Raw genomic sequence first — 22,421 nt, forward strand, 5'->3', positions numbered from 1 at the left:
CAGGGAGTGGATGAAAAAGTTGGATAACATAGAACTAGTGTGATCAGATGGTTAGTTTGGACTCAGTGGGCTGAAGGGCCCATTTCCATACTGCATTTCTAGTTTAGTTTAGATTAGAGATACAGAGCGGAAACAGGTCCTTCGGCCCACCGAGTCCGCGCTGACCAGCGATCACCCCGTACACTAACACTATCCTACACACTAGGGACAATTTACACTTTACAAGCAAATTAACCTACAACCCTGTACATCTTTGGAGTGTGGGTGGAAACGGAACACCCGGAGAAAACCAACACAGTCACAGAGAGAAAGTACAAACTCCATACAGACAGCACCTGTAGTCAGGATCAAACCTGAATCTCTGGCGGTCAGGCAGCAACTCTACCATTGCACCACTGTGCCGCCCCTCGTGATCTCTTTTATCAGCATCGGTGTTATTCTTTTCTCCTTATCTTTGTCCATTTGTCAAGAATTACTTTTTTAGCCACATTTTCTTTCCCAGCACCTGCTTTGAGTTTGAACACATTCCACGCAGATCCATTTTCCATTATCTCAAAATCACATTGAAATATTCCATCCACTTGGCTTGTTTTGCAACCATCACCCATGTGTATTTCACATTAGCTGCTGACATCTGCTTTCTGCTTTATCAGCTCATATGCACCATAGATGTCTTAGACCTCTTCCGCATAATTCTTCAGCCCACCCATACATTTTTCCAAGAAAAGTCAATTTTACATGTGGTTCACACAATTGCATTTCTGTCAGTTTCTTAAAACCACTTTCCTTCACTCTCTTGTCAACTCGATTATTGATTTTTATCCCCTTTCAGATGAAATATATTTATGTTCATATATTTGATCATCCGCAGATTGTACTGCGCAGAAACAGGTCCCTGACCCTGAATGATCAATCTTCACTGGGCATCTTAAATTCATCCACGCACTCCGCTATCATCTTCCCACCATACTCTGAAGTTGACAGGATGCTGAGTGTGTCCATTTTTTGCCAAGAGGATCCATCTGTAAATTTGATCACCTTCCAGTATTTTCCAGTGCACTGACATTAACCTGTGTTGACCTTTAGCCTAGTTTTAAATTGGTTTAAAGATACAGCACGGAAACAGGCCCTTCAGCCATACCAAGTCCATGCTGACCAGCGATCATCTGGCACAAACACTACTTTGTACCTGCCTCAACTATCTTCTCTGCCAGCTCGTTCCATACACCCACCACTCTTTGTGTGAAAAAGTTACCCCTTAGGTTCCTATTAAATCTTTCCCCCCTCACCTTAAACCTATATCCTCTGGTTCTCAATTCCCCTACTCTGGGCATGAGGTTCTGTGCGTCTACCCGATTTAAATCTCTCGTGATTTTGGAAAAATAAAGCAAGCAGATGCTTCCTAACAATTAGCTGAAGTTCTATCAACCAATAAAACAAAATTAAATAATTTTTATTGACAAATATTATTTTATATTCTACTGCTCCAGATGGTAGAAGAGAGTGAGGAAAGACTAACAGAAGAACAGATTGAAGAGCTATTGCAAACTATCAGTAGGATCCTGCCAGGAAGCCCAGATGAGCAAGGTGGCGTTCAGCAGCAGGAAGAGGCGGACATGGTGGTTGAAGAGGATGGAAACCAAATGGATGAATCCTAGCACAATCCAGCAGAGACACGCTTTCTGTCAAGCAATATACACCAAGTAATAATCCCTCTTGGTTTTATATTTAAATCCTCATTTATATTATATTTAAATACTGTGCTGGGAGTCTAGTCTACAGAGGTTGCATTTCAAATGCTGTGTTGAGGATTTTTGTATGTTCAATTCTGTACAATATGAGATGTAAGCTATTAATGGTGAATGTTTGTCTTAATTAAGAGCACAAGTGGAAAGACCAAAGTATTTCAACCTCTACAGTTGTACCTTGTTACATTTTGCTTCTGATTAAAAACTACTGACAGTACGTTCCTAAACAATGCGGGATTGAAGAGGCAATATTTGCTTTTTTGCATTTTATAGACAGAAATGCAAGGTTCTCTGTTCAAGGCTATTTTTATTAACAAATAAACATGCACATCTACTTCCATTTAAGTTTCTGGGACCTCTGGAAGTACTGAAAGTACTGTTGCCTGAGTCCCCGGGTTCGATCCCGACTACGGGTGCTGTCTGTACAGAGTTGGTACGTTCTCCCCGTGACCGCGTGGGTTTTCTCCGAGATCTTTGGTTTCCTCCCACACTCCAAAGACGTATAGGTTTGTAGGTAAATTGGCTTGGTATAAATGTAAATTGTCTCTAGTGTGTGTAGGATGGTGTTAATGTGCAGGGATTGCTGGTCGGTGTGGACGGTGGACCGAAGGGCCTGTTTGCACGCTGTATCTCTAAGCTTACACTAAACGAAAAGATCCTGAATCAGTTCTGAATCACAATTTGCTGAATTAATAATGTCACTGAGATTTGCCAACACTCAAATTCCTCCTGAATTTCAAGAAATGGTTACATTTCAACATTAAATACAAATTAAATGAACCACAGAAAGTTATGGCCGATGCTAAATTGTGTAAGTACCCTTCCAATGTTAAAATTAATCTTGCTGCAAGAAAACTAAATCTCCCTGGTGCAGAAAGCAAACATTTGAAGCTAGTCCCATTCTTGCGGTAAATATGCCTTGGTCTTAGCATAATTAAAAATATATTTCGTTCTTTTTCTCGATATAGCTTTTCTTTCTGAACCTGATTTGACTCCCGTATCATTCAATCTTTGTTCTCAATCTTAAAACAAAAAAACACAGGGGCCATAATTCACCGGTGTCCCAAAAGTTTGTATTCCAGCAATTCCTCCCACACTCCAAGACATGAGCTTTGTAGGTAAATTGGTTTCTTTAAATTGTAAATTGTCCCTAGTGTGTAAGATAGCGCTAGTGTACAGGGTGAACGCTGGTCGGCGCAGACTCGGTGGGCCAAAGGACCTGTTTCCACGCTGTATCTCTAAAGTCTAAAGTTTAAATACGTGAACCTCTGTTTTACTTGGAAGAAGTGTCCAGGTCCAGCAATGATGGGAAGAGAAGGGGAAATGAGGCAGGTGGGTTGAGAAAGCAACTCTCAATGGAGTCATACAGCACGGAAACAGGCCCTTTGTTCCAACTCGTCCATGCCAACTAAAATGCCCCATCTAGTCCCCTTTGATCATGTTTGACCCACATCCCTCAAAATATTTTCAATACATGCACTTGCCCAAATATTTTTTAAATGTTATCATTGGGACAGGCCTCCAATCTGAAAAATAACCTTTCATCATCACCCTTTGCTTCCTGCTTGAAGAAAATTCTGTAACTTCCCAGGAGTACTGTCTAATTCTAGACTCCTCTGCCTTGGGGAAAAAAACTCAAATTATTTATCCTATATATAACCCTCATGATTTTAATAATCTCTGTAAGGTCACTCCTTGGCCTCCTACATTCCAGTGAGAATAAAACCGGTCTATTGTGGCGGCTCCCAAGGGTCGGGCCATACTACTACCGACCCCTCGGCACGGGAATGGACCAGTCCCGGGAGGCGGTCCTGGACTCAGGTATATAAGGACAAGGTTTGGGCGCCAAGCCATTCCGGCAGACTAGACCCGTCTGAGACCCACGAACCAATAAATATACCTTCCCAAAATACCTGGCTCCTTGCCTTTATCAACACGCTACATTGGTGACCTCGACGGTCCATTCATTAGGATGGACAGGAAAACAGAATCCGACCGCCCGTCCGGCTCGCAGGCCGACCAGGCCCCAGCTGTCGACGCAGTAGGCATCAAGCTCCCGACCTTCTGGACCACCCGGGCTCGCATTTGGTTTTACCAAGCGGAGGCCCAGTTCCAGCTGCGGGGCAACATAACGGATGACACCCGGTTTTTCCACCTGGTGGGAGCCCTTGACCAGGACGCGGCCGAAGAGGTAACGGAGTTCCTCCAGGACCCACCGGCCGACGGTAAATATGAAGCCCTTAAGGAGCTGCTGCTCCAAACCTACGGGCTAACCCGAATGGAGCGGGCCGAAAGGCTCCTCCACATGCCAGGCCTCGGTGACCGGCGCCCATCTAGCCTCCTGAAGGAGATGGTCGCGCTGCTCGACGGGCACAGACCGTGCCTGATGTTCGAGTATACGTACCTGCACCTGCTGCCGGCCGACATTCGCCTGCAGCTCACCGACGTCTCCTTTGAAGACACCCGGGCCCTCGGCAGGCGCGCGGACGCGCTGTGGGCGGCGCGCCGTGATGACGTCCTTGGGGATCGTCCGCCCTTCCAACAGCCCATGGGCATCTCCACTCCACATGGTCCCCAAGGCAAACGGGGGCTGGAGGCCTTGCGGGGATTATCGGCGGTTGAACGTCGCTACCGCCGAGGACCGATACCCCGTGCCCCACATCCAGGACTTCAACGCCCATTTGGCTGGGGCCACGATATTTTCAAAGGTGGATCTGGTGCGAGGTTACAACCAGATCCCGGTCCACCCGGAGGATGTACCCAAGACGGCAATCATCACGCCGTTCGGACTCTACGAGTTCGTACGGATGCCGTTCGGCCTCAAGAACGCCGCGCAGTCATTTCAGCGGTTAATGAACGGCGTGTGTCGCGGGCTGGATTTCCTATTTGTCTACCTTGATGACATGTTGGTAGCCAGCCGCTCGCGGCAGGAGCACTGTGCCCACCTCCGGCAGCTTTTCCAGCGGCTCAGCGAACACGGGTTGGCCATAAACCTCGCCAAGTGCCGCTTTGGCGTGGCCACAATCGACTTTCTCGGCCACCGTGTGTCCTCGCAAGGAGCGGTTCCCCTGCCGGACAAGGTAGACGCCATCCGCCGGTTTCCCCGTCCGTCCTCGGTGCGTGGCCTGCAGGAGTTCGTCGGCATGGTGGCATTTTATCACCGGTTCCTGCCATCCGCGGCCCACATCATGCGGCCGCTATACGAGCTGCTGGCGGGCAAGCGTAAGACCGTCGTGTGGACCGACGAGGCCGTAACAGCCTTTGACGGCGCGAAGGAGGCCCTGGCTCGGGCTGTGCTGCTTGTTCACCCACGGGAGGATGCCCCGACAGCCCTTATGGTGGACGCCTCAGAGTTGGCGGTTGGTGCCGTACTGGAGCAACTCACGGACGGGGGTTGGCGCCCTCTGGCCTTCTTCAGCCGGCACCTCGACAACGCCCAGAAGAAGTACAGCGCTTTCGACCGCGAGCTCCTCGCCCTGTACCTGGCCGTTCGTCACTTCCGCTATTTTCTGGAGGGCCGCCCGTTCACCGCTTACACGGACCACAAGCCGCTCACTTTCGCCCTGGCAAAGGTCTCCGACCCATGGTCCGCCCGACAGCAGCGCCAGTTGGCCTATATATCAGAATTCACCACCTCCATCCGCTTTATCGAGGGGAAGGAAAACCGGGTGGCCGACGCATTGTCTCGCCCCGCCATCAATGCCGTGTTAGAAGTGGCACCCGGCATTGATTATTCTGCCCTGGCGGAGGCCCAACTAACGGACGGGGAGATGCCCGCCTACCGGACTGCCATCTCTGGCCTCCGCCTTGAGGATGTTCCCCTCGGCCCCGGAGCGACGACGATACTTTGCGATGTGTCGGCAGGTCAGCCGCGCCCCATCGTCCCGGCCGCGTGGCGCAGGAGGGTGTTCGACGTGGTCCACGGGCTGGCTCACCCATCCATCCGGGCAACGATCTCATTGGTGGCTGCGCGCTTCATGTGGCATGGTCTGCGCAAGCAGGTTGGCCAATGGGCCCGCACCTGCATTCCGTGCCAGACGTCTAAAATTCAACGCCACGTCCGGGCGCCACTCCAAGGGATCGGTCTACCCTGCCGCCGTTTCGACCACCTGCACGTGGACATTGTGGGCCCGCTCCCGCCGTCCCGGGGCATCACCCACCTCTTCACGGTGGTGGACCGCTTCACGCGGTGGCCGGAGGCCATACCACTGGCGGATACGTCTACGGCCACATGCGCTCGTGCGTTGGCCGCGCACTGGATTGCTCGCTTTGGTGTGCCGGTGGTCATCTCATCGGACCGGGGGCCACAGTTCACCTCCGAGCTGTGGTCGGCCATGGCCCACCTGTTGGGCGTGCGGCTGCACCACACCACTGCCTATCACCCGCAGGCAAACGGCTTGGTGGAGAGGTTCCACCGGCAGCTGAAGGCAGCGCTGAAGGCGCGACTCGCCGGCCCCGACTGGATGGACGAGCTACCATGGGTTTTGCTGGGCATCCGGACTGCCCCCAAGGAAGACCTGGCTTCATCCTCAGCGGAGCTCGTCTACGGATCTCCGCTCACGGTGCCCGGGGAGTTTGTGCCCTCGTTGCCGGGGCGAGAGGAACCGCCCTCATCCACCCTACATCGCCTCCGAGAGCGAGTTGGCAAGCTCGCACCCGTGCCGACGTCCCGCCATGGGACATTCCGCCCTTACGTGCCATCGGCCCTCCAGGACTGCGCCTTTGTGTTCCTGCGCCGTGACGCCCACCAGGCGCCACTCCAGAGGCCGTATGAAGGCCCGTACCGGGTGCTGGAGCACGGACAGACAACCTTTGTTTTGGACATGGGGGGCCGGCCGGAGGCCGTGTCAATTGACCGCCTGAAGCCGGCCCACTTAGACATCGACCAACCGGTGCGGGTGGCCCAGCCTCGGCCACGAGGTCGCCCCCCTTTGCGGGTCCCACCGCCTGTCCCTCCAACTGTGCCTCCGCCGGCCCCTCTGTCGACCGATTACCGTACGCGGTCCGGTCGGGTTGTGCGACCACCAGTGCGTTTCGTGCCTCCGGATCTGGGGGGGGGTACTGTGGCGGCTCCCAAGGGTCGGGCCATACTACTACCGACCCCTCGGCACGGGAATGGACCAGTCCCGGGAGGCGGTCCTGGACTCAGGTATATAAGGACAAGGTTTGGGCGCCAAGCCATTCCGGCAGACTAGACCCGTCTGAGACCCACGAACCAATAAATATACCTTCCCAAAATACCTGGCTCCTTGCCTTTATCAACACGCTACACTATCCTATTTCTCCTTTTAGCTGCAGCCCTCCATTCCAGGGACCATCTCCTGCACTCTCTCTATTGCTATCATCTCTTTGCTGCAGTGTGGCAACCAGAACTGTAAACAATACCCCAAATGTTTATTGATGAAAGCAAACTGAAAAAAGATGAAAAGGAAACTGTTCTGCCTTCCCCCTTGTAAACTATTTCATTAAACAGGAGGGCTCTATGTCAAAATGCTTGAAAAGAAATGAAGGGAACATAAGTTCTGAAATTAATAATAATGTCATGATGCCCATTGCATTTCCAGCCGTTTTGTGTCTGCCTCTGCTGATGAGTTTGATGTATGGTTCTATTGAGTCTCAATGTGTTTTCTGTTTTGCACAATCTGTTTTCAGAAGAATCAATACATAAAAGCAATCTGAGGCTGATTGTGAATGAATATCAGCATTAAATTAGTGTAGTGTGTTTCCAAGCCGAAAACCTTTAGGGCCATTGGCTTATGTAACAAGGAATTTTTAAAAAGATGAACATTTTCAGGCACATATGCCAGACTCGGATTATTTTCTGTTTTATGTAATGTCTGCTTTCCTGTGGAGCCTCAGTCATTCTCCAGTGTGAGCAGATTTGTTTACATTGGCCAGAAGAAAGAAAATTCAGCACTCTGTTTTCTAGACGAGGGTATCAGTCAGGGTAAGTTTATGATTAATTTTGTTCACGGGACTGACAATCTGATCAAAGCTTGGTAATTTATGTGTTTCTCACGTCTTCTGCGGGTTTATTTGAAAATCAGTAATGATATCTGTCTCAGCAGAAGAGAATCAGGAGCTTATAACTCCATTGTATTGTGATGAACAACGGTATGATTATTGAAAGCATACAAATAGAATGTTAAACTTGTAGGCACTAAGTACAGTGAATAAAATAACAGCTGATGCCAGACATTGTTAAAGTAAGGGCTGCAATTTGGTCATCTTTGGCAAACCCTTAGACACAAAATAATAAAATTGTTTTCACATTAACTGTCCCTCGTTGAAAAGTTCTGTTTTCTCTGCACTTTGATCACCTAATATGTGTTCTGGCAGCTGACAACAGCAAAAAGCACACATGAAACCTGGCTGAATTTCACTGGTATCACTTATCCTTTGAACTCTTTGATCAGAGAATATTTTATTTATTTTAAATATTACACTATTACTATGGAAGCATACTTAATGGCTCAAGCAATAAATGCACCTTATAAACCTGTTGTGACTCTTCTATTCTAGCAAGTTCTTAGTTTGGTCATTAGTTTGAGTTGGAAGAGCTAATTGGTCTTGGCAAGCAACAGAGCAAGAAGTAATTAGTCAATGTTCCCAGTGTTTATGATTATAATCTACTGACCTCTGTAGATTTTATGCAATCCGGATGAAGGTAAGAATGAACTTTATTAATGTGGCAAAAGGCCAATCAGTAAACAATCTGTGCTCAATCTGACCAGATGGGGAACTTGGGCAGGATATGAAGAAACAGACTGTAAAACAATTTTCTGTCCTAAAGAACTTGCATTCATATATTTTATTCATGTCCCCACATATTCCACCATACTCAACAGTCAACGAAGTTCATTTTAAATATAGACTTTATTTTAATGTAGAAAATAGGAAAAATAGTGTAACTGGTCAGATGCCTATTCTCTTTGTCAGTTTGTTTAGTCATAATAATTGATAGATTTTACTTTTTAGCCATGAACATTCTTAGTCTGAGGAAAATGCTGCTCAAAGTAAATCTATTATTTAAGTTGAAAAATGGAAATTTCTAATTGCAATTAATGATTTGTTAATTAGCATTTCAGAGCGTTGCATAATGTAACATATATTGTACTCTGCTGCACTTTGGTAACAATTGCTTCCTTTGTTTAACTACAGAGAGAATCAATATACTTCACTATATAAGCAGTGAATCGGGTTGCTTAAGGGTTGCTACACCACCTGATTCTTGGGTAAAATATTTGTTTTTGTTTGATCGCAAGACATATGAGCAGAAATAGACTATTCAGCCCATCGGATCTGCTCCATTATTCGATCGTGGCTGATCTATTTTTCCCTCCCAACCGCATTCTCCTGCCTTCTCCCTGTAACCTTTGATGTCCTTACAAATCAAGAACCTATCACTTCAACAGTACCCAATGACGGCCTCCACGACCATATGTGGCAATAAATTCCGCAGATTCATCACCCTATGCCTAAATTAATTTCTTCTCATCTCCATTCTAAAAGGGAATGTCCGTTTATTCTGAGGCTGTGCCCTCTGGTCCAAGACACTCCCACTACTGGAAACAACCTCTCCGCATCCACTCAATCCAGGCTGTTCATTATTCGGTAGATTTCAATGAAATTCCCCCTTATCCTTCTAAACTCCAGTGAGTAGAGGCTCGGAGCTATCAAACGCTCTCGATATGTTAACCAGTCATCTCCGGGATCATTCGCGTAAACCTCCCATGAACCTTCTCCAATGCCAGAAGACCCTCCCTCAAATATGGGGCCAAAAATTGCTCACAATACTCCAAATGTGATCTGACCAGTGCCTTATAAAGCCTCAGCATTGCATCCTTGCTTTTATATTTTACTTGACATGAATACTAACATTGTATTTGCCTTCCTTACTACCAACTAAATTAACCAAGTAAATTAAACTTTTGGTTCACACTACTTCCATTCCACGTAAATGTAACCTTAGCTCCAGACTGACTTGACTAGCTATGTATTTTTCTTTGTCTTTGGTTGCACTAAAGACTTTGGTTGCACTAAATACTCCTGATAGTATATACAATTATAAGGGGCAGATAGGCTAGATAGTCAGAACCCTTTTCCCAGGATGGAAATGTCCATAACTAGAGGGCATAGATTTAAGGCGAGAGGAGAAAAACTTAAAGGAGATGGGTGGGACAAGTTTTTTTATACATTACCAGGGGTGGTGGTGGAGGCAGATATGATTGTGGCATACAAGAGGATTTTAGATAGGCACATGGATATGTGGGGAATGGAGGGATATGAATCACCTGTAGACAGAGATTGGTTTAACTTAACGTCATGTTCAGCACAGATGTGGGCAAAAGGGCCTGTGCCTGTACTTGTTACGTTCTGATTTCTCCAACCATTTGTTCAACTGTGTTCCAACATTGCTGAAAGTTGTGAGCAGAATTCTCATTTGCATGGACGTTTGGAAGGAAAGAAGATTAAAAAAAATTGGAATCTTCCTGATCTAAGGATGCCCATTATATTGAAGAAAAGTAATAATAGATAAATAATAATAATTTTTGAAACAATCATGTTTTTATCTAGTATGCACACTGGGGCTACACATATTAACATTATCCAAATCTAATATCAGTCACGTGGGGTCAAACTAAATGTTGGGCATGGTTAGGACAGTTTGGGGTAAGAGGTAAAACCTGTGTCACTCTCCAAGGACAACATGAATCCTGTGACAATTTATATCGGTTGTCTCAGACTTAGAGACTGGGGAGAACCACCTATTGGTAAAACATGTGTAAGACTAACCTGAAATATTTACATCACTAAATCCTGCAGACATCCAAGATTCACTTGATGAAAGGAAGATTCACCCTGAATAATTGCTAAATATCGGTAATGTTTCATGGAAAGCAAAGACATTGTACTAATTAAATTCTGAATGTTGAAGCCCCACATTTATTAGATGTCGAATAATGAAAGGCCGAGATGGAGTGGATGTTGAGAGGATATTTCCAGTAGTGGGAGAGTCTAGGACCAGAGGGCATAGCCTCAGAATAAAAGGACGTACCTTTAGAATGGTAATGAGGAGGAATTTCTTTAGCCAGAGGGTGGTGTATCTGTGGAATTAATTGCAGACGACTGTGGAGGCCAAGTCATTGGGTATTTTTAAAGCAGTGATTGATAGTTTCTTGACTATTCGGGCATCAAAGGTTATGGGGAGAAAGCAGGAGAATGGGGTTGAGAGGGAAAGGTAGATCAGCTGTGATCGAATAACGGAGCAGACTCGATGGGCCGAATAGCCTAATTCTGCTCCAACAGTGCCCTCAATAAAGTTTGGGACAAAGACCCATCATTTATTTATTTGCCTCTGTACTCCACAATTTGAGATTTGTAATAGAAAAAAATCACATGCGGTTAAAGTGCACGTTGTCAGATTTTAATAAAGGTCATTTTTATACATTTTGGTTTCACCCTGTAGAAATTACAGCAGTGTTTATACATAGTCCCCCCATTTCAGGGCACCATAATGTTTGGGACACAGCAATGTCATGTAAATGAAAGTAATTATGTTTAGTAATTTGTTGCATATCCTTTGCATGCAATGACTGCTTGAAGTCTGCGATTTATGGACATCACCAGTTGCTGGGTGTCTTCTCTGGTGATGCTCTGCCAGGCCTGTATTGCAGCCATCTTTGGCTTATGGTTGTATTGGGGGCTAGTCCCCTTCAGGGACTTCAGGTGAAACCAAAATGTATAAAAATGGCCTTTATTAAAATCTGACAATGTGCGCTTTAACCACATGTGATTTTTTTCTATTACAAATCTCAAATTGTAGAGTACAGAGGCAAATAAATAAATGATGGGTCTTTGTCCCAAACATTATGGAGGGCATTGTATGTCATATGGTCTCATGCCCGTCTCTGAATTATTGACAACGCATTACTTACTTAAGCTTAGACTGTATCCTATGTTAATATTTTCTATGATCTATAATATAATCTGTTAATAATAATTAACATTATATAGTATATATAATCCAACAACCCAGTTGGCACATTAATGTAACATAGTTTAGGAAATACTAAGTCAAGATAAATATGGTGGGATTTATTTGTTATTGTTGCAAAGCATGGATGAAGAGAAGCTTTCCACAATCTGCTTTCACGCTATTAAAGCATTTATAGTCTTTTAGTTCTATGAAATTGTATCCGTTTCCTTGCAAAAGCAGATTTCTTTTTCACTTTAAACAAGCCCTGGTAATTTTTGAAAGTTTGCCATTGTGATTAAATCTTTAATATTGCATTGAAAATTTGTTTTGTAGGTGTTTCTTCTGCAGAGTAACTATATTCTCTGCATTACATGTTGTTGCAATTTGCTATTGTAAGATTTCTTGACCCAGAGTCCTATCTGAGAATCTCGTGTGTTTTAATTTATTCTAGTGTTCTTCTATTTGAATTAATTCTAATCATAAATCTCTTGCCAACATCTGCAATAACTTTACAAAAAGGAACTGCAGATGCTGATTTATACCAAAGATAGACACAAAATGCTGGAGTAACTCAGCGGATCATTCAGTATCTCTGAAGAAAATGGAAAGGTGATGTTTCGGGTCGGGACCCTTCTTCAGACTGAAGAAAGTACCCGACCCGAAACATAACCTATCCATTTTCTCCAGAGATGCTGCCTGGGTTGCTCCAGCATTTTATGTCTATCACTGCAATAACTTTCTTCTCTCGTGATTTTAATCATTATTTCACGTTTTGAAAATATTTCCACTCGCTCTCCAACGCACATGTAGAAAAATATATTTATTCCTAGTATTCCGAGCAAACAGCTAACAATGGCCTGTTTCCTTTGTCATCGTGACTTTTTTTATATCTTTCATTCATTTGTTCTATATCTCTTTATACGTCTATATCTCTAATTTCCCTTTCCCCTGACTCTAGTCTGAAGAAGGGTCTCGACCTGAAACGTCATCCATTCTTTCTTTCCAGAGATGTTGCCTGTCCCGTTGAGTTACTCCAACATTTCGAGTCTATCGTTATTCCTGTTCGGTTTAGTTTTGAGGTACAGCTTGGAAACAGGCCCATTTGCCCACCGAGTCCACGCATCCAGTGATCACCCATACTCTACTTCTATCCTGCACACTAGGAACAATTTACAGAAGCCAATTAACCTATAAACCTTCATGTCTTTGGAGTGTGGGAGGAAACCGGAGCACCTAGAGAAACCCCATCTGGACACAGAGAGAATGTACAAAATCCATACATCACCCATAGTCATGATCAAACCCAGGTCTCTGGCACTTTACCAATGCGCCATTATGTCGCACCTTCTTTCTCAATAAAACAAGGTTCTTAAAAACAACATATATTCCAGTCTGAAGGCCTGACCTTACTAGTTACTCCAGTGCTTTGTGTCTTTTTTTGTAAACCAGCATTTGCACTTCCTTGTATCCACACTACATCCTTCAACAGTTCCTCTCTCCAGACTCTGCCTCTGTTATCATTGTGAATATATCCAAGCTTACACGCTATGTTTTCCATACTCCCACCACCCTTTGTGTGAAAAAGTTGCCCCTCAGATTCCTATTAAATCTTTTCCCCTTAACCTTAAACTTATGTCCTCTGGTCCTCGATTCACCTACTCTGGGCAAGAGACTGCATCTACCCGATCTATTCCTCTCATGATTTTATACATCTCTATAAGATCACCCCTCATCCTCCTGCACTCCAAGGAATAGAGTCCCAGCCTACTCAACCTCTTCCTATAGCTCAGACCCTCCTGGCAACATTGGGAGGGTCCCAAACCTAAAAATCACAGGGCGGCATAGAGGTACAGCGATAAAATTGCTGCTTCACAGCTCCAGAGACCCGGGTTCGATCCTGATCTCAGGTGCTATCTATACGGAATTTGAATGTTTTCCTTGTGACTGCGCGGATTTCCTCTGAGTGCTTTGGTTTCCTCCCCCATTTCAAAGATGTGCAGGTTTGTAGGTTAATTGGCTTCTGTAAATTGCCCCTAGTGTGTCGGATGCAAAGGTGAGATAACATAGAACTAGTGTACAGTGATCAATATGTGCGCCGAAGAGCCTATTTCCACGCTGTATCTCTAAACTAAACGAAACGTATACATTCGCTCCACAAATGCTGCCTGACCTGCTGGATTACTCCAGCACTTTGGGTTTTGCTCAAGGTTCTAGCATCAGCGGTTCTGTGTGGCTCCAAGTTGCTGGCTTAGGATGCTGTTACTGCAGACGGCAAGAGCTTTTCAGCAGGTTAGAACAAGCTCAATATCAATGAAAAGATCGGTTATGAAGCAGAATTTCCAGTGATGACTGAAGTGGTCAAGGGGCTTTATTTCTCAAGCGGAGCCCTTGATCAATCACATCATAGCTTATGCATCATCATCAACTCCCAAACATGGGAATGGAGCCAACTCGGGCACTGACTGTAACTGACACGATGCCCAGGACTGGTAGTGATGATAAACATCATGCTCCTCCAAGCATAAGTCAAGTCAAGTCAATTTTATTTGTATAGCACATTTAAAAACAACCCACATTGACCAAAGTGCTGTACATCTGATTAGGTACTAAGGAAAAAAAAAGAAACATACAGTAGCACGCAAACAGTTCACAGCGTCTCCTCAATGAGCCTCAAACGCTAGGGAGTAGAAATAACATAACACTTTATAGAAATAACATAACACTTTATAGGTTCAAGGTGAGGGGGAAAAGATTTAATAGGAATCCAAGGGATAACTTTTTCACACAAAGGGTGATGGGTGTATGGAACAAGCTGCCAGAGGAGGTGGTTGAGACTGGGACTATCTCATCGTTTAAGAAACAGTTAGACAGGTACATGGATAGGACATGGGGCTAGTGTAGCTGAGACATTGTTGGCCGGTGTAGGCAAGTTGGGCCGAAGGGCCTGTTTCCACTCTGTATCACTCTATAACTGCAGAATGGATGCTCGGAGTAGGATCAACTACCCTCGAGGGGTTCACTACACTCTCCACAAAAGAAATTCCAAGCCCCTGACTGCATTGCAATGTTTTAAAGTATTAAGCCAAAACGTCAGTTCAACAGTTGCAGACTTCAAAGTTGCCATTACGTGGAACAGTTTTGGATCAGATACAAGACACGTGAGAAAATTTTAGAGTCCAGGATTTTTTTTCCATTTCGAATGAGTTGGCACTATGATGTCACCAGACCACCCTTTTAATGTGATATTGAACACGATATACTCCAACAAAAAAAATCCATAGAACGTATCAGTTAGGATATTTCCAGCAACTAATATCCTGAAGAACTTTAAGAGACCCATTACTCTATAGTTTTGTAAACTCAAGCATAGATGTAATGATGAATATAGTGTCAGCTCCCGAAGTGGTAGATGGAAAAAGTGAAGCTAATACGGATTTAATCTGGAATAACCTTCCTAGTTTACAACTTCTATTTCAATTCCTTCCACTTTCTATAAATCAAAGGTGCAGCCATAAGCACTTGTTTGAACCCCAGCTACCCTTGTCTCTTTGTAGTAACAAGAAACTGCAGATGATGTTAATACACAAAGTGCTGGAGTGACTCAACAGAAGGGTGTCGACCCAAAACGTCAACCTATCCATGTTCTTCAGAGATGTTACCTGACCAACTAAGTTACTCCAGCACTTTGTGTCCTTTTGTGAACACTTGTCTTTGTTGGCTTCATGAAACAGATCTTTTTCCAAACCTACTCTGGCACATTCCCCTTCTCTTTCTCCATTATATCGATGACAGCATTGCTTTTGCTTCCTGAACTGTTGCAGAACTTGTCAAGTTTATCACCTTTGATGCCATCTTCGCCCTGCTCTCAAGTTCAGCTGGACCATTTCTGATGGTTCCAGCATCTGAGGTCTCTTGCGCCTCCTTTAAGTACACATTGTTTTGTCCAAATATACACTTGAGTAAAATAATGAATAAATATGTTCCATCCATTTTACAAATCCACTTTCAAACTGAAATAATATTCTCCAATACATGGACAAAAGGGGAATTATGTAATTTGAAACATATCTCTTATCATGTAGGTAGACAGACTAAATACTGACATGATTCTGGTGCTCAGGTGTCTAGAACCAGAGATCACAGAACTCAAACTGAAGGTCAATCATTCAAGATTGAGATGAGCAAAATATTCTTGATATGCAAGATGGTGAATCTTTCGAATTCTCCACCCAAGAGAATTGAGTCCCTTATAAGGGGTCTGAAGAAGGGTCCAGACCAGAAGCATTGCTTATCCATGTCCTCGGAGATTCTGCAGACATGCTGAGTTAGTCCGACACATGGTGTCATTTTCCCCACCAGAAACATTGCCTATCCATGTCCTCCACAGATAGTCATAGTTATTCAGCGTGGAAACAGACTCCTCAGTCCAACTTACCCACACCGACCAACATGCCCCATCTACACTAGCCCCACCTACCTGCATTTGGCCCAGATCCCACTAAACCTATCCTATCCATGTACTTGTCTAAATGTCTAAATGTTCCTTAAATATTGCGATAGTCCCTGCCTCAACTACCTCCTCCAACAGCTTGTTCCATACACCCACCACCCTCTGTGTAAAAAAGTTACCACTCGGGTTCCTATTAAATCTTTCCCCCTTCACCTTAAACTTATGTCCTCTGGTTCCCTTATCCTCCTGTGATTAAAAGAATGGAGTCCTAGCCTGCTCAACTACTCCATGTAGCTCAGGCCCTCGAGACCTGGCAACATCCTCGTAATTCTTTTCTGCACCCTTTCCAGCTTGACAACATCTTTACTATGACGTGGTGCCCATAAGTGAACACAATACTTTAAATGTGTCCTCACCAACGTCTTATACATAGACATACATAGAAAATAGGTGCAGGAGTAGGCCATTCAGCCCTTTGAGCCAGTACCACGATTCAATATGATCATGGCTGATCATCCAAAATCAGTACCCCGTTCTGGCTTTTTCCCCAAATCCCTTGATTCCATTAGCCCCAAGAGCGAAATCTAACTCTCTCCTGAAAACATCCAGTGAATTGGCCTCCACTGCTTTCTGTGGCAGAGAATTCCAGATTCACAACTCTCTGGGTGAAAAAGTTTTTCCTCCTTGCTATTGCATTAATCTCCTCTTTAACCAGCAATGCCACCCCACCTTTTCCATTCTGTCTCTCCTTTCTGAATATCGAATACCCCTGCATGTTTAGCTCCCAGCCTTGGTCACACTGGAGCCATGTCTCCATAATTCCAACAATGTCATATCCCTTAAATACTAACTGCATATTCAATTCATCCACCTTATTTCGAATGCTTCTCGCATTAAGGCACAAAGCTTTCAGATTAGTTTTTCTTATCTCTTATATAACTGCAACACGACCTTCTAACTTCTATTCTCAATACTGCCTGACCAGTTGAGTAACTCCAGCACTCCTAATTTACAATGATCTATTCTACATTTTCCTTCACCAACATCCCCTTTGATGTATCGTTCTCACATCTTACACTTCCTTTCCTCTGTTTATTTTTCCCCTGACCCCTAACTTCTATATCTCTGCAGATCTCTTTCCCTCTCCCCTGACTTTCAGTCTGAAGAAGGGTCTCGACCCGAAATGTCACCCGTTCCTTCTCTCCAGAGATGCTGAGTTATTCCAGCATTTTGCGTCTATCTTCGACGAAAACCAACATCTGCAGTTCCTTTCTGCACATCGGAATGGGAAATTGAAGCGTTTGGCCAAGCGCGACAGCAGCGCAGCGAGGGGCCGATCGGCTTGCACTGGAAGAGTTAAAGCCCGCGAGAAGTCCCATTGTTCCCGCCCACCGCGCGCGGGGCAGCGTCTTGGCCAATCAGCGGGTGGCTAACGGCCGGCGGGCGAGGGGCGGCCAATGGGAGGCGGTGTTTGATGCCGCTGCTTCAATCATCGCCGAGGCGCACGGTGGGGGGAGGGAGGGAAGGAGAGAGAGGTTGGGAGGGGGGCGAGAGAGAGAGAGAGAGAGAGAGAGATGAGCGGGATGACATGGCCGTGAGGACGCTGAGTGGCCGGCGGGCAGGCAGCGACAACCGGAATCTGCAGTCCCGCCGCGGCCGGTGAGTAAGCCGCCGAATACCCCACCTCACCTCAGGTTGAAACCCACCGACCCCGACTGAAAGATCGTTAGCAAACCCCAGCCGCGCGGGCGATCGGCGGTTGGGCTCTGGGTTTAAATAACAACGGTGCGTGGTGGAAGCTCGAGCGGGCGGGCGGGCAGTTGGCGCGCGCTCCCGAGCGAGGTGGGCACGAGCCACGGGGGCGCCGCCCTGCCTGGTGCGCGCGCGCGCTCTCGCTCTCGCCCACCGGCGGCGGGGCTGCTCGTCCCCAGAGTGCATGTGTGTGTTTACATTGGCCGTAAACCCTCCCCAGACGCTCCCCGGCGGGGGTTTAGTTTAAGTTTATTGTTACGTGTACCGAGGTACAGTGAGAAGCTTTTGTTGCGTGCTATCCGGCCAGCGGAAAGGCAGTACATGATCACAATCGAGCCATCTGTGTACAGATCGGTACACGATAAAGGGGAATAACGTTTCGTGCAAGGTAAAGCCAGCAAAGGTAGACCAAGCCAGGGTCTCCAATGAGATAGATGGTGGTAGGTTAGGACTGTGTGTGCAGGAAGGAACTTCAGATGTTGGATTAGACCGAAGATAGACACAAAAAAAGCTGAAGAAACTCATCGGGACAGGCAGCATCTCTGGAGAGAAGGAATAGGTGAGGTTTTCGGGTCGAGTGCCTTCTTCGGACTTCTTCAGTTCAGCACTGGCTTCTCTCTGGTTGTGGTGGGATGGTTCAGTTGCCTGATGACAGTTGGGAAGAAACTGTCCCTGGATCTGAAGGTGTGCGTTTTCGTACTCTCCGTCCCGCCGCCTCGTTGCCCTTTTATATATAAGGATAGCGGAGTGAGGGGGTATGGGGAGAAGGCAGGAACGGGGTACTGATTGAGAGTGATCAGCCATGATCGCATTGAATGGCGGTGCTGGCTCGAAGGGCTGAATGGCCTACTCCTGCACCTATTGTCTATAAAATAAACATTGCACCGTTTTTTTTTCACTCACTCGGGAGACTTTTTTTCCCCTGAAGCTGCGCTGCGCTGCGGTTCTTTATTACCCCGACGTGGTATTTGTCTGTGGATTGCATCGTGGCTGCCTCCTCCTCCTCCTCCCCCCACGCATCCACTGTTAGATGCTGAGAGCGTTGCAAAGCCGGTTGTTGACTAATGCCGATAACATTGCAAAGTTGGTCTTTGCTCTTGTTGGAGATGTTGTAAAGTTGATTTCTGCTAATGCTGCAAACATTGCAAACTTGGTTGTCTTTCTTTGCCAACCTATAGTTTTTTTCCTCCACCTGTCTGACACCATCTAAGATTATTGGGATCAATCTGGAGTTACATCGATTCTCCGTTTGGTCCATCTAATGATAAAACGAGCTAAACTACAAACACACACACACACACACACTGTTCTCCATTGAAACTTCTGCAGCTGCGCTAACTTTTCGTTCTGGACTATGAAACCCGTTAGTGAATGTGACAAAACAGTTCATTTAAACTTTCCTGCAGAGTGGGATTTGGTTGGGAAACCCTTGGAGATGAGGGTATCATGTTGGCATGACAGTTTTGTAGGTTTTGAGGAGGCTGATGATGCCAATACGGTATTTGCATGTTCTTGAGGTACTTGAGGGATAATGTATGAATAGTTTAGGAGGTGCTATCTCCATTTGTTGAGCTATTAGACCTTCCCACTTAAAGGGCTTGAGTGTCCTGAACCCATTGTGAACCATCATATTCTATTTTGTTTCTTCTGTCTTTCTGGTTACCTCTGATGGAGCATGGAATATAATGCCTGTTTCGGTAAAGTGGTATCAGGTATATGAACAATTTGACTTGCTGATTGGAACTGGCTTTGTATTATTGGGGCCTCAAGTGATATTGGACTGGGGAGAAGTTACTGATAAGTTATTTATCCTGCTAGTGGACAGGTGATTTTACAGAGTTGGCATCTGTGGTATTTTACCAGTGCTTTGAACTACCCACTGTCTATGTCTCAGAAGCATACAGTGATCAGATTTTCCAACATACCAGTGAAGGGTGGAACTGGGAGACATTCCAGATTGTGATATAGCAGTGATCGGGTTACCATGTTCTTTGATAAAGCACACTTATTTTTTCACTCTTCTATCTTGTTCTCCTGCAATTTAACATCCAGAAAGATGTTAGAGAGAGAGAGAGAGAGATTCAGAGAGCATCTGCTTTTTTTCATCGCACTCTCTACTTTGCATGTGACATATCAGCCATTTGCCTACAGATAGAAGTTCCCTTAGTATATATTAGTACAATCTACTTGTTTTAAAGAAGATTTCAAATAAATAGAAGTCCACTTTAAAAGGATTCTTGAACAGTTTTACTGTAACAAATAAAGAACTAAGTAATAACAAACACTAGTTTCTCCCTGCTCACTTGAAGATGACTACTGTTCTAATACCACAGCTGCAAGTTAACCCGAGGACTAAACACAATGTCCATTGTTCCTGTGTAAAAAGGCAGACAGTGAATATGTCTTCCATAATTTGGCTAGCTTCTGCCAATTGTATTATTTATTAACATAAGTTGTTCTGTAGGTGTGACGTATCACTCACACAATCTCCATGTAATGCAGACCAATTTGAACACAAGGAGAAGCTCAATACTCACATCCATATCCCTCTATTAAATGTCATCCCTAATTTTAAATACATCGTTCATATCTCTAGAAGCATTTCTTCAGCTTAAACTAGGCGTTGCCAGAGGTGGCATATTCTTGATGCACTGAACAACATATTGATGTAACTATTCATACTATTTATCCTCTGCTATAATACCAATGTTGCTCTGCAAGTAAATCCTCAACAGAAACTGAACCTGATGTCTTGGAGATTTGACAATAATAATGTTTAGTTTATTTTCATGTGTAGCGAGGTATAGTGAAAAGCTTTTTTGTTGCGTGCTATCCAGTCAGCGGAAAGACTATACATGATTACAATCAAGCCGTCCACAGTGTACAGATATACTAAAGGGAATAACGTCTAGTGCAAGGTAAAGTCCAATTGAAGATAATCCAAGGGTCTCCAATGAGGTAGGCACTGCTCTCAAGCTGGTGATAGGATGGTTCAGTTGCCTGAGAACAGCAGGGAATAATCTGTCCCTGAATGTGGAGGTATGTATCTCAAACTAATCTGGCCTGATGGGAGAGAGAAGAGGGAGTGTCTGGGGTGTGACTCGTTCGTGATTATGCTGCTGGCCTTGCCAAGCCAGCGTAAAGTGTAGATGGAGTCAATGGAGGGGAGGTTGGTTTGCGTGATGGTCTGGGATGCATCCACAATTCCCTGTGATTTTTTGTGGTCGTGGATGAAACTGTTCCCAAACCATGCCGTGATGCATCCTGATAAATGTTTTCTATGTCGTATCTGTAGAGTTTGGTGAGAGTTATTGGGGACATGCGGAACCTTCTAAGGAAGTATGTTGGTGTTGGTTTCATGGCCATTGCTTCAATATGGTTGATCCAGGATAAGTTGATAACTCCTAGCAACTTGAAGTGTTCGTGCTTTTGGCTAATGAAACCAAAGCTGGATAATTGAGGTCATCGTGTTTGAAGATCAAAGACAAATTGCATTCAACATTTTCATTTTATCCAATAATCATTAAATAACTACAGTAACATTGACAGATCAGTGTGTTCATTAACGTAGAATCCTGAAATTTGATTTTTTTTTACTCTTACAAAAAAGGCACAATGCTTCAAATTGACCTACTATTAGAGAAATTTTAACAAATTCAAAATTGATTATTTTCTTTTTGAAAATTGATTTTGCAATTTGTAGTTTCCAATTTTAAACATTCCATTTGAAGTTCGATTGATCTAGCATCCTGTTTTTTTATCCTATGACTAATGAGAAGTATAAGTAAACCTTGTCAATTATTGAAAATGTAAAATCTATCAACCACATATGTTATTACTTTACACTTTGAAGTGTTGCTTGTGTGAGGCGATCATTGGAAATTCAAAATTGCTTGTGGTAATTTATTAGTATGGAAAGAAGCACTCATTTTTATTTTTCCAGATGGTAATTATTTCTCAGTCTCACAGTTCTCACAGAATAATACTTTTTACTTTTAAGATGTAACGACCAGTGGAACCAGCACAAATTGCATTGATAGCTTAATCTGTAAAATAAATATTATTCCCACTCCCTATTATTTTAATACCTTGCATTATCATGACATCCCAGTCTCCTTAATATTCTTCAGATGGTTAGAGCTAACATAAGTTGTATTTTATGTTGTATAATTTGCTTTATGTAGATGTTATTTTTCTTTTGCCTCCTTAGCTCAGTATGTGCAGTTGCATAAGTACAACCAGTAGCTACTACTGTACTTTGTTATGAAGATCAAATTTAAACCTTTTTTATTTGTGCATATCTAAATTCTAGGACAAGTCTAATCATGATTTGAAAACACTATGTAACACTGTGGTTGTGGATTTGAAAGTAGATCATTAAGATCTATAATAAAGATAATTCAGTCTATTATCCTCGTCCATTTTGAAAAGTGCAAACACGTGTTTCTTCAGATGCTCAGAGTTGAATATAATTAGTGACCTTGGAGTTGAT

At 44.5% G+C, this 22,421-nt stretch overlaps 2 protein-coding genes across 13 annotated transcripts in view; both read left to right on the forward strand.

Moving 5' to 3' along the window:
* Positions 1-8,948, forward strand: part of crcp (calcitonin gene-related peptide-receptor component protein) — a 49,672-nt gene extending 40,724 nt beyond the window's left edge. Inside the window, exons 6-7 of one of the 5 annotated variants that reach the window (XM_078422561.1) lie at positions 1,491-1,703; positions 8,910-8,948. In XM_078422561.1, the coding sequence (XP_078278687.1) occupies positions 1,491-1,658 (168 nt within the window). In that variant the 3' untranslated portion in view covers positions 1,659-1,703; positions 8,910-8,948. Of the gene's footprint in view, positions 1-1,490; positions 3,485-7,040; positions 8,789-8,909 lie in introns of those variants that run through there. The other 4 variants (XM_078422559.1, XM_078422562.1, XM_078422558.1 and 1 more) reach the window with 4 other exon arrangements.
* An 8,753-nt stretch (positions 8,949-17,701) lies between these two features.
* LOC144606451 (protein-tyrosine sulfotransferase 1-like) overlaps positions 17,702-22,421 on the forward strand; it is a 63,872-nt gene continuing 59,152 nt past the window's right edge. For 6 of the 8 annotated variants that reach the window (XR_013548951.1, XR_013548950.1, XM_078422552.1 and 3 more), the window contains exon 1: positions 17,702-17,836. The gene's annotated coding sequence lies outside the window, so the exon portion shown is untranslated. The other 2 variants (XM_078422553.1, XM_078422554.1) reach the window with 2 other exon arrangements.

The sequence above is a fragment of the Rhinoraja longicauda genome, chromosome 26, assembly GCF_053455715.1.
Source record: "Rhinoraja longicauda isolate Sanriku21f chromosome 26, sRhiLon1.1, whole genome shotgun sequence".
Lineage (NCBI taxonomy): Eukaryota > Metazoa > Chordata > Chondrichthyes > Rajiformes > Arhynchobatidae > Rhinoraja > Rhinoraja longicauda.